The sequence below is a fragment of the Carcharodon carcharias genome, chromosome 13 (assembly GCF_017639515.1).
Source record: "Carcharodon carcharias isolate sCarCar2 chromosome 13, sCarCar2.pri, whole genome shotgun sequence".
NCBI lineage: Eukaryota > Metazoa > Chordata > Chondrichthyes > Lamniformes > Lamnidae > Carcharodon > Carcharodon carcharias.
In genome coordinates, this window is record NC_054479.1 from 103,303,658 (window position 1) to 103,318,372 (window position 14,715).

Consider the following 14,715-nt stretch of genomic DNA (forward strand, 5'->3'; position numbering starts at 1 on the left):
CCAAATCATCAGAATGTTTTAGCAAAATTTATATTTCAAAATTGAGATTTAAACTGCGCAAGATTATACAATATTCTTTTGATTAGATCACCTTCAATAAGTTACCCTACAAGGAAACATTGGAGGAGTATGTTGTATAAGAGCTGTTTATTAGTCTTCATTTGCCCAAGATCTATTTATAATCCACTTCCCAATAAAAGCATAAATTAATTAAAATAAATAACCTGGCTACAAGTAAGGATGGAGAAAAGAAAAAGAAAGTCTATTACGCATTTCATGAATACCTAGATGAATTTGTATCTCAACAAATGTATGGAAGAGATTTCTGCATTTTTTAGGAACTTGAGGAAGAAGAGAAAAAAGAAAAACTAAAGAAGAGAATTCAACAAAAGGAGACCGAGCATGCACAGCCTGCCACTGTCAGTATCAAGGTGTCCAAAAGGTTGATGGCACGAACAGCGGATGTTCGAATATCGGACAGAATGTTTATGGACCCAGTCTATCTCCAGACATACCCGACTGTATACAATCACATTGAGGGAGAGGTATTTTAACATTTTAAGAAGATTATTGTTTTTGATTAAAACAGGGGCCAGATCTTGCTGCAAAAATAATGATGAGTTAATTAATGTTTAGATCATCCTGAAAGTTCAGGGGTTGAAGAAAAATCTCCAAAACTTTCTCGTTGGTTATGTTAAACCTTCTTTTACTTTGCACACATGACATTTCACCCTTAATTCACTGTTATTTTAAATAGCTTGCTGGATTTGCACAAGAATTGCCTATAAACTCATCACAAAGGTAAGACTGGTAATTAACAATATAAATCCTGTTTTAATAATATGATAATTAGTCACTTGGTAAAACAGAACTTGATTATTACTAAAAAAAAGAGACATGCTGTTGAAGCTTTTCATCTTGCACTCATCAGGACATACACAAGAATGTCAAATTTTAAAGGAAACACCTATTTATACTGCTTGAGGAAAGGGGTGCTGATTGGTTTGTAAGTAATTCTGATTGGTTGAGACATTGCCATAGTTCCCAGGTGTATACACCATGGCAACATCTCAACCAATCAGAGCTGACTTGCTAACCAATCAGCACCCCTTTTCTCATGCAGTATACATTGTTCTCTTAGAAATTTGGCATTCCTGCATTTCTCCTAATGAGTACAAGACAAAAAGCTTCGACAGCTTGTTGCTTTTTTCAGCAATGCAATAATTGTTAATGCAATGCGAATCAACCTCTCTGCCCAAAAAGGGAATAATTGAACTTGTGGAATCTCATTCCTTCAGGTGGTAAATTGTTCTTGGGGATTTAAAAAATGTCAAATGTTAATTTATATTTTTTACTTATTCTTCCTCTGTGCCTCTTATTTTTCTTTCTCTTAATCCAATTCTTGCCCTCTCTTTATTTATCTTTCTGTACCCTGATTTGGCTGTAATTCACCCTCCTCCTTTTCTGTTTTTTTTTTTCAATTCTCAAATCTCACTGGTTAAGGAGATAAATTGTTGGTCCCACCCAGCACTGAGGATCCAGATGCTTGATTACCATTGCCAGCCCATTATCAATTGGCATTTCCAGCAGGTTAGAGGACAAAATTGTTTGCGCTGAAGTGTGCAGAGAAAGTTCTGAATAACAGCGCAGATTGTGAGATATCACACCCTAGCAAGATTTGGCCCAATAGTTTAAAATTAGCACATATTATTAAATAAAGAAATATTTTCCTTTAGAAAGTGACCTTCATGTCTCAGAACATCCCAAAGTGCTTCACAGCTGAAGAAGCACTTTTGAAGTAGTCACTGTTGTAGGAAATTTGACAGTCAGTTTGCACACAGCAAGGCCCCATAAGCAGCATTGTGACAATGACCAGATAATCTGTTTTAGTGATGTTGATTGTGGGATAAATATTGACCAGGTTACCCTGATCTTTGAATAGTGCCATGGGATAATTTACATCCACCCCAGAGAGCAAATGGAATCTGGGTTTAACGTCTCATCTGAAAGATGCTATCTTTGACAGTGCAGCATTCCCTCAATACTGCACTAATATGTTAACCTAAATATTAACCAAAACCTAGATTGGGGCTTGAATCCACAACATTCTGACTCAGGTGAGAGTACTGCCACTGAGTAAAGGTTGACATCTCATTCTATATATATATAACATGTGTAAAGCCAAGTCTTGTCAATTTCTGCGTAGTATATAATGCTATTTAGTACAATTTCAGACAGGAATATTTTCTCATGTGGTTATAACAGTGCCTGAAATGTGCAAACATTTTGATTGTTCAAACCAATAACCTTGAAATTCAGTGCAACATTCCATGTTAATACTGGTTGAGTTTACTTGTTCAAGAAATGAGAGTTAAATGACACCAGCATATTTCTTGTAATTTCCTTAAAGATTGACTCAGAAATGGTAAAACAGTTGGACGATAACTTGTCCCATGGTGATGAACTTCAAGAGATCTACAAGGAGCTTTTGAATGCGATCCCAGATGACTATCTGTTATTTGACCAGGTAGGAAATATTCATTCTGCTCTGTGGATCCATTGCCAAATACTATCCAATATAAAAGCAAAAAAACTGTGGATGCTGGAAATCCAAAACAAAAACAAAAATACCTGGAAAAACTCAGCAGGTCTGACACCATCTGCTAATAGGAGCACAGTTAACGTTTCGAGTCTGAATGACCCTTCAACAGAACTAAGTAAAAATAGACGAGCGGTGAAATATAATCTGGTTTTGTGTGTGTGTGTGTGTGTGTGTGTGTGTGTGTGTGTGTGTGTGTGTGTGTGTGTGTGTGTGTGTGTGTGTGTGTGTGTGGGGTGGGGGGGGTGTGACAAGAACAACTGGAATAGAGGGCCAGAGATAGGTGGAGATAACCAAAAGATGTCACAGACAAAAGGACAAAGAGGTGTTGAAGGTGGTGATATTATCTAAAGGAATGTGCTAATTAAGGGTAGAAAGCAGGATGAACAAGGTACAGATAGCCCTAGTGGTGGTGGGGTGGGGGGAAGGGATCAAAATAAGCTAAAAGGTAGAGATAAAACAATGGATGGAAATACACTTAAAAATAATGGAAGTAGGTGGGAAAAGAAAAATTTATATAAATTATTGGAAAAAACAAAAAGGAAGGGGAAAATTGGAAAGGGGGTGGGAATGGAGGAGAGAGTTCATGATCTAAATTTGTTGAACTCAATATTCAGTCCGGAAGGCTGTAAAGTGCCTAGTCGGAAGATGAGGTGCTGTTCCTCCAGTTTGCGTTGAGCTTCACTGGAACAATGCAGCAAGCCAAGGACGGACATGTGGGCATGAGAGCAGGGTGGAGTGTTGAAATGATCAGCGACAGGGAGGTCTGGGTAATACTTGCGGATGGACCGAAGGTGTTCTGCAAAGTGGTCACCCAGTCTGCGTTTGGTCTCTCCAATGTAGAGGAAACCGCATTGGGAGCAACGAATGCAGTAGACTAGGTTAAGGGAAGTGCAAGTGAAATGCTGCTTCACATGAAAGGAGTGTTTGGGCCCTTGGATGGTGAGGAGAGGGAAAGTTAAGGGGCAGATGTTACACCTTCTGCAGTTTCATGAAGGTGCTATGGGAGGGGGTTGAGGTGTAGGGGGTGATGGAGGAGTGGACCAGGGTGTCCCGGAGGGAATGATCCCTGCGGAATGCGGCCAAGGGGGATGAAGGGAAGATGTGTTTGGTGGTGGCATCGTGTTGGAGTTGGCGGAAATGGCAGAGGATGATCCTTTGAATGCGGAGGCTGGTGGGGTGATAAGTGAGAACAAGGGGGACCCTATCATGTTTCTGGGAGGGAGAAGAAGGTGTGAGGGTGGATGCGCGGGAGATGGGCTGGACGCGGTTGAGGGCCCTGTCAACCACCATGGGTGGAAAACCTCAGTTAAGGAGGAAGGAGGACATGTCAGAGGAACTATTTTTGAAAGTGGCATCATCAGAACAGATGCGATGGAGGCGAAGGAACTGAGAGAATGGGATGGAGTCCTTACAGGAAACGGGATGTGAGGAGCTGTACTCAAGGTAGCTGTGGGAGTCGGTAGGCTTGTAATGGATATTGGTGGACAGTCTATCACCAGAAATTGAGACGGAGAGGTCAAGGAAGGGAAGGGAAGAGTCAGAGAAGGACCATGTGAAAATGATGGAGGGGTAGAAATTGGAAGCAAAATTAGTAAATTTTTCCAGGTCCAGACGAGAGCATGAAGCAGCACCGAAGTAATCATCGAAGTACCGGAGAAAGAGTTGTGGGAGGGGGTCGGAGTAGGACTGGAACAAGGAATGTTCCACATACCCGATAAAGAGAAAGGCATAGCTGGGGCCCATGCGGGTACCCATAGCCACACCTTTTATTTGGAGGAAGTGAGAGGAGTTCAAGGAGAAATTGTTCAGTGTGAGAACAAGTTCAGCCAGACGGAGGAGAGTAGTGGTGGATGGGGGTTGTTCGGGCCTCTGTTCGAGGAAGAAGTGGAGAGCCATCAGACCATCCCAGTGGGGGGATAGAGGTGTAGAGGGATTGGACGTTCATGATGAAGAGGAGGCAGTTGGGGCCAGGGAACTGGAAATTGTTGATATGATGTAGAGTGTCAGAGGAATCACGGATGTAGGTGGGAAGGGACTGGACAATGGGAGAGAGAATGGAGTCAAGATAACAAGAAATGAGTTTCATGGGGCAGGAACAGGCTGACACGATTGGTCTGCCGGGACAGTACTGTTTGTGGATTTTGGAGGACCAGGGTAGGGCTATAAGTCAGTGAGAATTCAGAGGAGCAGAGCAAGGTATAAATTAGCGAGAGAATACACAAATTCCCAGGAGTAAGTTGGCTATAAATCAGCGAGAGAAAGTGACTTTTTGGAGGCGCAGGGCGGGTAATAATCAGTGAGAGTTTAGAGGAGCAGGACCGCGTATAAATCAGCGAGAGTTCGGAGGAGCAGGGCGGGTATAAATTAGTGAGAGAAAACAAATTCTGTGGAGAAGGCAGGCTATAAATCAGCAAAAGAAAGAGAGATTTTGGAGGAGCAGAACGGGGTGTAAATCAGTGAAAGTAAAAATTTGGAGGATCAAGACAGGGTATTAACCAACGGGGTTCGGAGGAACAGGGCGGACTATTAATCAGTGAGAGTTTGGAGGAGCAGGGGCAGGTATTAATCACTGAGAGTTCGGAGGAACAGGGCGGGGTATTAATCAGCAAGAGTTCAGAGGAACAGAGCGGGGTATTAATCAGCGAGAGTCCGGAGGAACAGGGTGGGTTTTAATCAGTGAGAGTTTAGAGGAGCAGGGCGGGTATAAATCAGTGAGAGTTTGGAAGAACAGGGTGGGGTATTAATCAGCGAGAATTCAGAGGAACAGGGCGGGTGTTAATCAGTGAGAGGTTGGAGGAACAGGATGGACATTAATCAGTGAGAGTTTAGAGGAGCATGGTGGGGCTATAAATCAGCGAGAGTGCGGAGGAGCAGAGAAAAGTATAAATTAGCGAGAACAAAGACAAATTCTCAGTAGTAAGTGGGCTGTAAGTCAGCAAGAGAAAGCAAGATTTTGGAGGATCAGGGCGTGTATTAATCAGTGAGAGATCAGGGGAGCAGGGTGGGGTATTAATCAGCAAGGGATTGGAGGAGCACAGTCGGGGTATTAATCAGTGAGAATTCAGAGGAGCAGGGCAGGGTATTAATCAGTAAGAGTTTGGAGGAGTAGGGTGGGATATCAATCAGCAAGAGCTTGGAAGAGCAGGGTGGGGTATAAATCAATGAAAGTTCAGAGTAGCAAGGTTGGGCATTAATTAGCAAGGGTCCACAGGGGCTAGGTGTGATATTAATCAGCAAGAGTCCAGAGGAGCAGGGCAGGGTATTAATCAGTGAGAGTCTGGAGGAGCAAGACGGGGTATAATCAGCAAAAGTTTGGAGGAACAGGGCGTGGTATAAATCGTTGACAGTTTAGCGGAACAGGGCGGGTATTAATCATTGAGAGTTCGGAGGAGCAGGGCAGGTACTAATCAGTTAGAGTTTAAAGTATCAGGGTGGGTATTAATCAGCGAGAGTCCATAGGAGCAGGGTGGAGTATTAATCAGTGAGAGTTCAGGGGAGCAGGGCAGGGTATAAATCAACAAGAGTTTGGAGGAGCAGAGCAAGGTATTAATCAGTGAGAGTTTGGAGGAGCAGGGCGGGGTATAAATCAGTGAGAGTCCAGAGGAGCAGGGCAGAATATTAACCAGCCAGAGTTTAGAGGAGCAGGGCGGAGTATTAATAAGTGAGAGGTTGGAGGAGCAGGGTGGGGTGTTAATCAGCGAGAGTTCGGAGGAGCAGGGCGGGGTATTAACCAGCGAGAGATTGGAGGAGCAGGTCAGGGTATAAATCAGTGAGATTTCGAGGAGCATGGTAGAATATAAATCAGCGAGAGTCCGGAGGAGTAGGGCGGAGTATTAATCAGCAAGAGGTTGCAGAAGCAGGGCGGGGTATTAATCAGCGAGAGTTCGGAGGAGCAAGTCAAGGTATTAATCAGCGAGGGGTTGGAGGAGCAGGACAGGGTATAAATCAGTTAGAGTCCAGAGGAGCAGGAAAGGGTATTAATCAGCGAGAGTTCAGAGGAGCAGGGTGGGGTATTAATCAGCGAGAGTCCGGAGGAGCAGGGCGGGGTAGCCCATTGCCGAGCTATTATTTTTCCTGCCAAGCTTTGACTCCAATTGATTTGGCCCAGGTCCATTCTTACTGCATTGAAGTTGACTTCCCCCAATTCATTATTCTTAGTCTGGATGTTCTTTTCCCTTTTCCATAGTCATCCTAACCTTATGATACAATGATCACTGTCCCCTAAATGTTCTCCTACTGACACTTGATCCACTTGGCCCATCTTATTCCCAAGTACCAAGTCTAGCAGTGCCTCTGTTCTTGTTAGACTGGAAACATACTGTTGTACATAATTTTCCTAAAAATACTCTAGGAACTCTTTCCCCTCTATGTCCTCTAACTGCTATTATCCCATGGATTGTGGTTTTCTTTAATGTGGATTCTTAACATGGATTTACATTGATGTATCAAGCTGCCCAAATAGCCAATCTCATTAAAGAATTCCCACAGACAACCAATTAAGAAATGGAAATTATAAAAATCAAATTGCTTTTTAAAAATTTTACAGAGGGTAAAGTAGAGGGTGGAATTTTTCAGCCCCACCTGCCACTGGGATCATCCAGTCCTGCTGAAAGCCAATGGACATTTGGCTGGGCCGCCGAATCTCCCATGGTAGTCCCACCGTGACGGGGCCAGAAAATCCCAGCCAAAGATTGGAGCATATACATGCAGTGAAGATAAAAGCTGAAATATTTTGAAAATCATTTCAAAATTTAATTTAAAAACCTAACAACTAATGATAGTGGAAAGATTTAACAGCACTCCACAAGCATATAATTATTTTTTCTGAGCTGGAATGTTTAGCAAAATTTATTATTCACGTTGCTATTAAAAACCCAGTTAGAGCCGATTAAACAATGTATAACTTTTTCTGGGTTTCTATCAGCAATTTGAGAATGGAAAAGGGCAAATTCTCACCACATCAACTGCAGTCAGTGATTGCTGGCTTTTGGGTCAGGGTTGGTAGGAGGTGTGGAATCGCAGTGCATAATGGGATGGAGCATTGAGTGATGTTTCGCAACTTCAGGATTTCCACGTTAATATATCCATCTGCTAATTCCTGAAGTTATGGTTGCCTTCAGAGGACTGAAGATGAACGCTGATAGTTCCATGTCAATCTCAAACATGCAAAATCTAGGTCATTGTCTTCATCATTCCCCTCTTTTGTGAAGACAAATGTAAAGTATTCATTAAGGAGCATTCCCACATTTTCTGCACACACTGGCTCCTTTTTTGATATCTAATTGGCCTTACTTTCTCCTTTATCTTTTTGTATTTATAAAACATCTTTGGGTTTTTTACTTGCCAATATTTTTTTCATGCAAGCCAAATGTCAAACTACTAGGACTTATTAATACAAGCTGCCAGGAAGTATGAGTTTAGCAGATCTTACAGGGAACCAATTTTTGTGAGTCTGTAGTTCTACATTTAGCTCACCTTGAAAGAGCTGCATTTTGGGAATCTATTGGCAGCAGTTCAAAGCACTTTTGAGTGAATCAGTATTACAAAATGGATTCAAATGAATGAGAGTATTTTATCAAAGCAACACAGACATATATTAAATATGTTTGAACTCTGTTCTTTAGGATCCTGTGGTAGCTTCTCCAGCAATGGATGTAGATCTTTCCAAGTGTTTTGCATCTCTCGCTTTGTCCAGGAAGAAAAGTGAACGTGCCATTAATCCTGAGCTGAAATTATTGAAGTCTAAGGAAGGGACTGAAAGGTAAGACTTGCGTGTCACTTTGTTTGCTTTGTAAATTAGTGATACTATTGTGGGAATTCATAGGCCAGAATTTTGAGGTCAGCGGGCAGGCGCGGTTGGCAGGCCCGGGAGCAGCCGAGAAATGGCCCACTGCCCGCGAAAGCCCCACGACTGCGATTTCATGCTGGCTGGCCAATTAACAGTCATCCAGCATGAAAAGTGAACTGAAATGCTCAGCACTGCTGGGTGGGGGCAGGAGGAGGGTGAGTGCTGAGGTCAGCGCGGGTGTGGGGGAACACTCATAGAAAGCCCCCTGAAGGCAGAGAGCTGCCGCAGGGAGCTGAAGAATTCGGATCCAATAAATCCAGAAAAAATGCCCACGCATCAGAAACAGTCATCTGAACACATACAACGTGAAAATTCTGTGCAAAAATTTAAATTTTTTTTGTCTAGTGACAGAAACCTCATCCCGCCCTTGGATGAGATTTCCTGAAAAATGCAAAGGCTGCCTGGTTGATTCGCCTGCCTGCCAACCGTAATGTTGGACGGGCAGCGAAAAATCCCAGTTAATTGCACTGTTAATGGACTTAATAGCTGTTTTAATTGTCGGCAGGCGTGCTTCTGAGTTTAGAGCATGCCAGCTGACTGAAATATACGCGAGTGCGCAATGACGTCGGGACACTCACCTGAAGCCATCATGCGCAATTTTATGCTCGAGCATGTTGGGTGTGCGCCCAGACGCCGAGCGAAAAATTCTGCCCATAATGAATGTTTTAATGTTGCAGTGGTAGCAAGTTGCAAGAGGATCCTTTTACAGGAGAATAATTTCATTTTAATATCCATAAATCCACCTGAAATAATATAAATGCATATCTCTATGTTTACTTTGCACAATTGCCCTTATCATATTGAGTTTGTATGAAACATTGGTTACATTGCAGTTGGACATTGTGTGCAGTTGATGTCTTAGCCATGAGAGGAATAGACTAAATATAACCACTGGAGGAACACAGGGGTTGAGGGTGGGTGGGGATGGTCATCTGAAGAACGGTTTTCACTCAGAAGAATATCAGACTGTGGAATGCTTTATCCCACTTGACCATTGAGGCAGAGACTATAACTAATTCGAAAGGCAATTGGATAAGCATTTAAAAAGGAAGATTATGACCCAGGTCTTCCAGTCTCCGGATTGTCGGAGACCATACTTAGGATCCAAGATGTGTGTCGGGCCCCTGCGGAATTTCTCACGTGCTGATCTCTGTGGGAATTGCCCAGGAAGTTTGAACTGTTGATGGGAAGTTCCCTGGCTTCCTGGGACGCTCCGCGAATGTCTCTGACTCCAGAGTTAGAGACTTTGGACAGTTTTGCGGTACTTGCCTGGATAGTCACCCAGGTATTGTGAAATAGTTTAAAACCTAGTCTAATTCCTGGGTAACTACAGAACTAACCCCTCAGTCACATCCCTGACTCCTCCCCCAACCCCCCAACTGACCCACCAACTAACCCCCAACCCAACCCGGCTACACTTCATGATCCCCTGCGGGACTACACCCGGCTATTACCGGACAACCCCCCGAACCAACCCTAGTATCCCCCTGACTACCTCACAACCCAACCTGACCCGAATACCCTCCACCGCCTGACTACACCACCTCCTTCTGTCCCTCCATGACTAGACCTGACTAGCCCCCGACCTACCCCTCCCCACCTGACCCGACTGCAACCTACCTCTCTCCACCTGACCCACCAACCTCATGACTCACCCACCTCAACCATCTACCCACCTGCCACCCCACCCACCTTCCTACTCTACCCACTTACCCACTTGCCTAGCTCATTTGCCCATTCACTTATTTGCCCATTCACTCGTTCACCCATTCACTCATTCACCCATTTGCTAACATGCACACTGAAACTTCTAAACTTGGTGCCGTAAAATGGGGGCATTTCCTGTGTTGCCCCTGACACTACAGTGCAGTGATGGAGTTCTTTGAGGGACGCTGTGCTCTGCATTTCTTAAGAAGCTGGGCTCGGCAGACTTGACAAGAAATGTAGAGCAGCATCTAGACATGGAAAAGTTTGGCGATGATTGCCACTCCGTGGAAGATCAAGCCAATACAGTTAGAAATGGGGTTGGATTAGATTGGTTCAGATTTTATGATGGGCCATAAGACTGAAATGAAGATAGTGTGTGAAGAGCACCCACCTGATTAGTTTGCTGGCGCTGTGCACGTTTCCAGGAAAAGGATGTTTGCATATACCCAGGGAGCCCTTGGCTTCTTGTGATTTGAAATTATTGCTAGACTGAATTATTGCTAGGTTGTATTATTGCTAGGCTAGAAATTGCATGTTGCTGCTAGCAGACTTAAAGGCCTCCAGCATGTTTGAATATTGGAAATAGGATCAAGAGTAGACTACTCAGCCCTGCGAATCTGCTAAGCCATTTAGTATGATCATGGCTGGGGTCTGTGTTGGGGCCTCAACTTTTTACAATTTAGATCAATGACTTAGATGAGGAGAGTGAAGGCATCATATCTAAATTTGCAGATGATACAAAGATAAGTAGGAAAGTATGTGTGAAAGGGACATAGGTTGCAGACAGATATAGATAGGTTGAGTGAGTGGGCAAAAATATGGCAGATGGAGTATAATGTGGAACAATGTGAAGTTGTTCACTTTGGCAGGAAGAACAAAAAAGCAGAGTATTACTTAAATGGAGAACGACTGTAGAATTCCGAGCTGCAGAGGGATCAAGGTGTTCCAGTGCATGAGTCACTAAGTGTTAGTATGTAGGCACAGCAAGTAATTAAGAAGGTAAATGGAATGCTATCCTTTATTACCAGACGAATTGAACATAAAAGTAAGGATGTTATGCTGCAGTTATACAGGGCATTGGTGAGACCACATTTCGAATATTGTGTGCAGTTTTGGTCACCTTATCTAAGGAAGGGTGTAAATGCGTTGGAGGCGGTTCAGTGGAGGTTTACCAGGTTGATATCTGGAATAAGTGGGTTGTCTTATGAGGAAAGGTTAGATAGACTGGGCTTGTTTCCACTGGATTTAGAAGAATGAGGAGTGACTTGATTGAAGTATATAAGATCCTAAACCATTTTAACAGGGTGGACGTGGAAAGGATGTTTCCTCTTGTCAGTGAGTCCAGAAGTAGAAGACATTGTTTTAAAGTTAGGGGTTGCCCTTTTAGGACAGAGATGAGGAGAATTTTTTTTTCTTTCAGAGGGTTGTGCAACTTTGGAACTCTCTGCCTCAGAAAGCAGTGGAGGTGGTGTCATTGAATATTTTTAAGATAGAGGTAGTTTCTTGTTAGGCAAGGGAATCAAACATTATCAGGGCTAGTTAGGAATGTGGAATTCGAAACACAAACAGGTCAGCTATGATCTTAATGAATGGCAGTGCAGGCTTGGGGGGCTGAATGGCCTACTTCTGCTCCTATTTCGTATGTTCGTATGACTCCTGATTGGGTAGGCCCATGGGCAGCAGCCCCACCCATACAAAAGCCCACCAAACTGGGTGAAAGGGCAGGAAACTCCACAGTGGCAGCTATTTTGAGATACTTACGTTGTGGTGCGAAGAGCCAACATAGACACCAGGACTACTCTGCAACTGACATGGAATGCCTCCTGTATGAGAAGACTGGACATTTCAAGCATTTTCTGCAAATCCCGCAACTTTAATCAACGAAGAAGACAAGAAAATGTTTACGAAACACAGTCCATCCAAGAAATTGGAAATCAAAGACAGTGGCAAAATTATAAAGTTTCTAGGAGAAGTTAATGGTCTTCGTCAAGACAATCGGTCAGATACAGTGCAAGTTAAAGGCTTCAATGCCACCTTTAAAAATTATACTGGAGCTGGCATTAACATACCAGCTGATGATCTAGACTGGCTTCAGTCAATACCCCTTTATCCATCAGACATCAATTGCAAGGCCCAGCTGGCATAAACCTTCCAATCAAAGGCAGGATTATTGTTTCTTTTCTTTACAAGGGGTGAGTGATCATTGATTGTATCTATGTTGTCTACAATGAATGCACATCCTTATTGAGTGGAGATGTTGGCGTACTTCTAGGAATTCTGGAAAAATTAGATGATGACCAGCAACTGAGCAACTCAATGTCTTTCATGGAATAATCTTCAACCTTTTATTTAGAACCTACAGGTGCTGAGGAGGTCTTTTTCAATCAGCAGTGAGTTTCTTTCTATTGCAGAGACAGTATCCACTAGGAGCCAGGTGGAAATTGAGGTTATGAATCTCTCAGTTCTTCATGAAGCTAGGCCAGAGGTAGTGGACACGTAAAGCACTGCGGCAGATGGTGGCCATCCGCATGAAGATCTGCTGGACCTGAGTTGGTTCTTCCCTGAAGGAAGTAATGAAGAAGAAGCTGTTGCAGCACTGAATAATCTGTTGGAGGATAAGGTCCTAAAGGCTGGTCCATCATTCCAAATGATAGGCACACCATATGAAGTCTCTGATGCCTTTTTTGAGGAGTCAGCTGTGTTTCTAGTGGCTGAGTAGCATTCAGATCCTTATTCCACTGAATCTACCAATGTGCTACCTAGTCTACCGCTGGTTTTTGTTATGATGCAGCCGATGTTATTGGCTGAGCAAGCCAAATCCCAGAGGGAAACTTGCCTTAATAATCAAAACCTTTGTTTTTTTTGTATTTTGGAAATGAGGAGAAAACTGTTGATCCCAGGAGCATAGAATCCCAGTAACACTTCTAGGATTTTAAAATTAAAGGATTTATTAACAAGAAGAAAAAAAAACCTTAAACACACAAGATTAAAATTACACAGTTAAAACAGTCTTACAAAACATCCCCCCACCCCCCCCAAAAAAATCCCACTTGGTCAGAACACCCAAGTAAACTACTTGGCAACAGCTCCCTTATAGATTTTTAACCATAAAAATCCAGTAATATTACCCAAGGCAAAAACTGCTGTTACTGTAGTAAAATATACCACATGACTTCTCACTCTCTTCCACTCTACTGTGGAAATCTGACGGAAGTTCATAAACAGACTGCTTTCTGAAAACAAATTCTTTTTCTGGCTTGAAACTGGATGGCTGCTTCAAATTCACAACTTTTCTCAGCACAGGGCTGGTCTCAGGACATCTCCTCCACACAGCCACCACAACTCAACTAAACATCTTTCCTTAAATATCTTTTTTCCCTTTCACCTTAGACTCCATTGTTCTAAGCACCTCTTTGCACTCAAGTTTTCCAAAATATAAATATCTTTCATGTCTTCCTATTGCCTCCACTTTTGGGTCAAATAAAATTGAATAACCTTGTTTACTTGTGAAACCTTTGTAAGTTGTAAACGTCTCTTTCACTTCTAAACTATCCTTTGAAATTTAACAGCTGAAAAGTCAAATCCCTACCTATTACCTAATGCAAATTTTAAAACCCAACCTATTTACTTGTACATTTAACTTTACCGTAGCCTTTCATTACAAATCCACGCATCCAGCACCTTTACCTTTCATCTCTCAGTTCCCACGGATAAGCTTTCTTTACTAACCTTCTCCCCAGTTTAATTAATCACATTCACAGCCTTTTTTACAGAATACCACCATATTCCCCAAAATATTTTTAAAAATAACATCCATCTTCACATTATCCATGAAGAAACTTCCAGAGAGAATGGCTTGCCTGATTCCATGTCAGAGTTCATGGACGATCATATTGCCAACGAGATGATAGCACCTATTTCCAGGGGTGAAAGTCAATTCAGGCCCATATTTCAGTCTCAGCTGAAAACTCTCTTCCCTCTAGAGCCGTACGTCAATACAGAAACCGGGGCAGAATCTTCAGAACTTCTAAAGCTTTCCAATCCTGTACAGCAAACTTGTCTCCAAGTTATTTGTCTACAGGAAATTTGTCTTCATTTGTCATTGAAATTCATCCCATTACAGAAAATGATGCTGTCTTATCTACATATCCTCAAAAATTCTTCCCATTGCCCATGCTGGAGCAGCTGCATGCAGAGAAAAGTGTGGCTCTCTTACCACTGCCTACTCAAAGCAGACATTCTTTCTGAAATACCATCGGTAAATCATCTCTTCTTCTTTTCCTTATTGGAATTTTCTTATTTTTTTCCTTCATCATTCAGATTCATCGGAATCTCAGATCTTCAATAGCTTTCCCATCTTCAATGCAGCGTTGAATGATACAGCTGTGCGAATCTTCATTGGAGTTGAAGATCATTCATCTTTTAAAGGTTTTTCCCTGTGTGCTTCAAGAGAGTAAAACATTCCTCAGAAAATCCTGATTTCTTCTCTCCTAGTCCCAGAGAGTCCAGACATAGATGACCTTCAGTCTTTTCTCCTGGATCAATCTTTCATCACAAA

The 14,715-nt window shown here is 42.7% G+C and overlaps 1 protein-coding gene across 1 annotated transcript in view; it reads left to right on the forward strand.

Annotated features, from left to right (window-relative positions):
* ccdc87 (coiled-coil domain containing 87) overlaps nt 1-14,715 on the forward strand; it is a 109,541-nt gene that overhangs the window by 52,985 nt on the left and 41,841 nt on the right. The window contains exons 10-12 of the mRNA XM_041203112.1: nt 339-545; nt 2,411-2,527; nt 8,227-8,363. Of these exons, the coding sequence (XP_041059046.1) occupies nt 339-545; nt 2,411-2,527; nt 8,227-8,363 (461 nt within the window). The remainder of the gene's footprint in view (nt 1-338; nt 546-2,410; nt 2,528-8,226; nt 8,364-14,715) is intronic.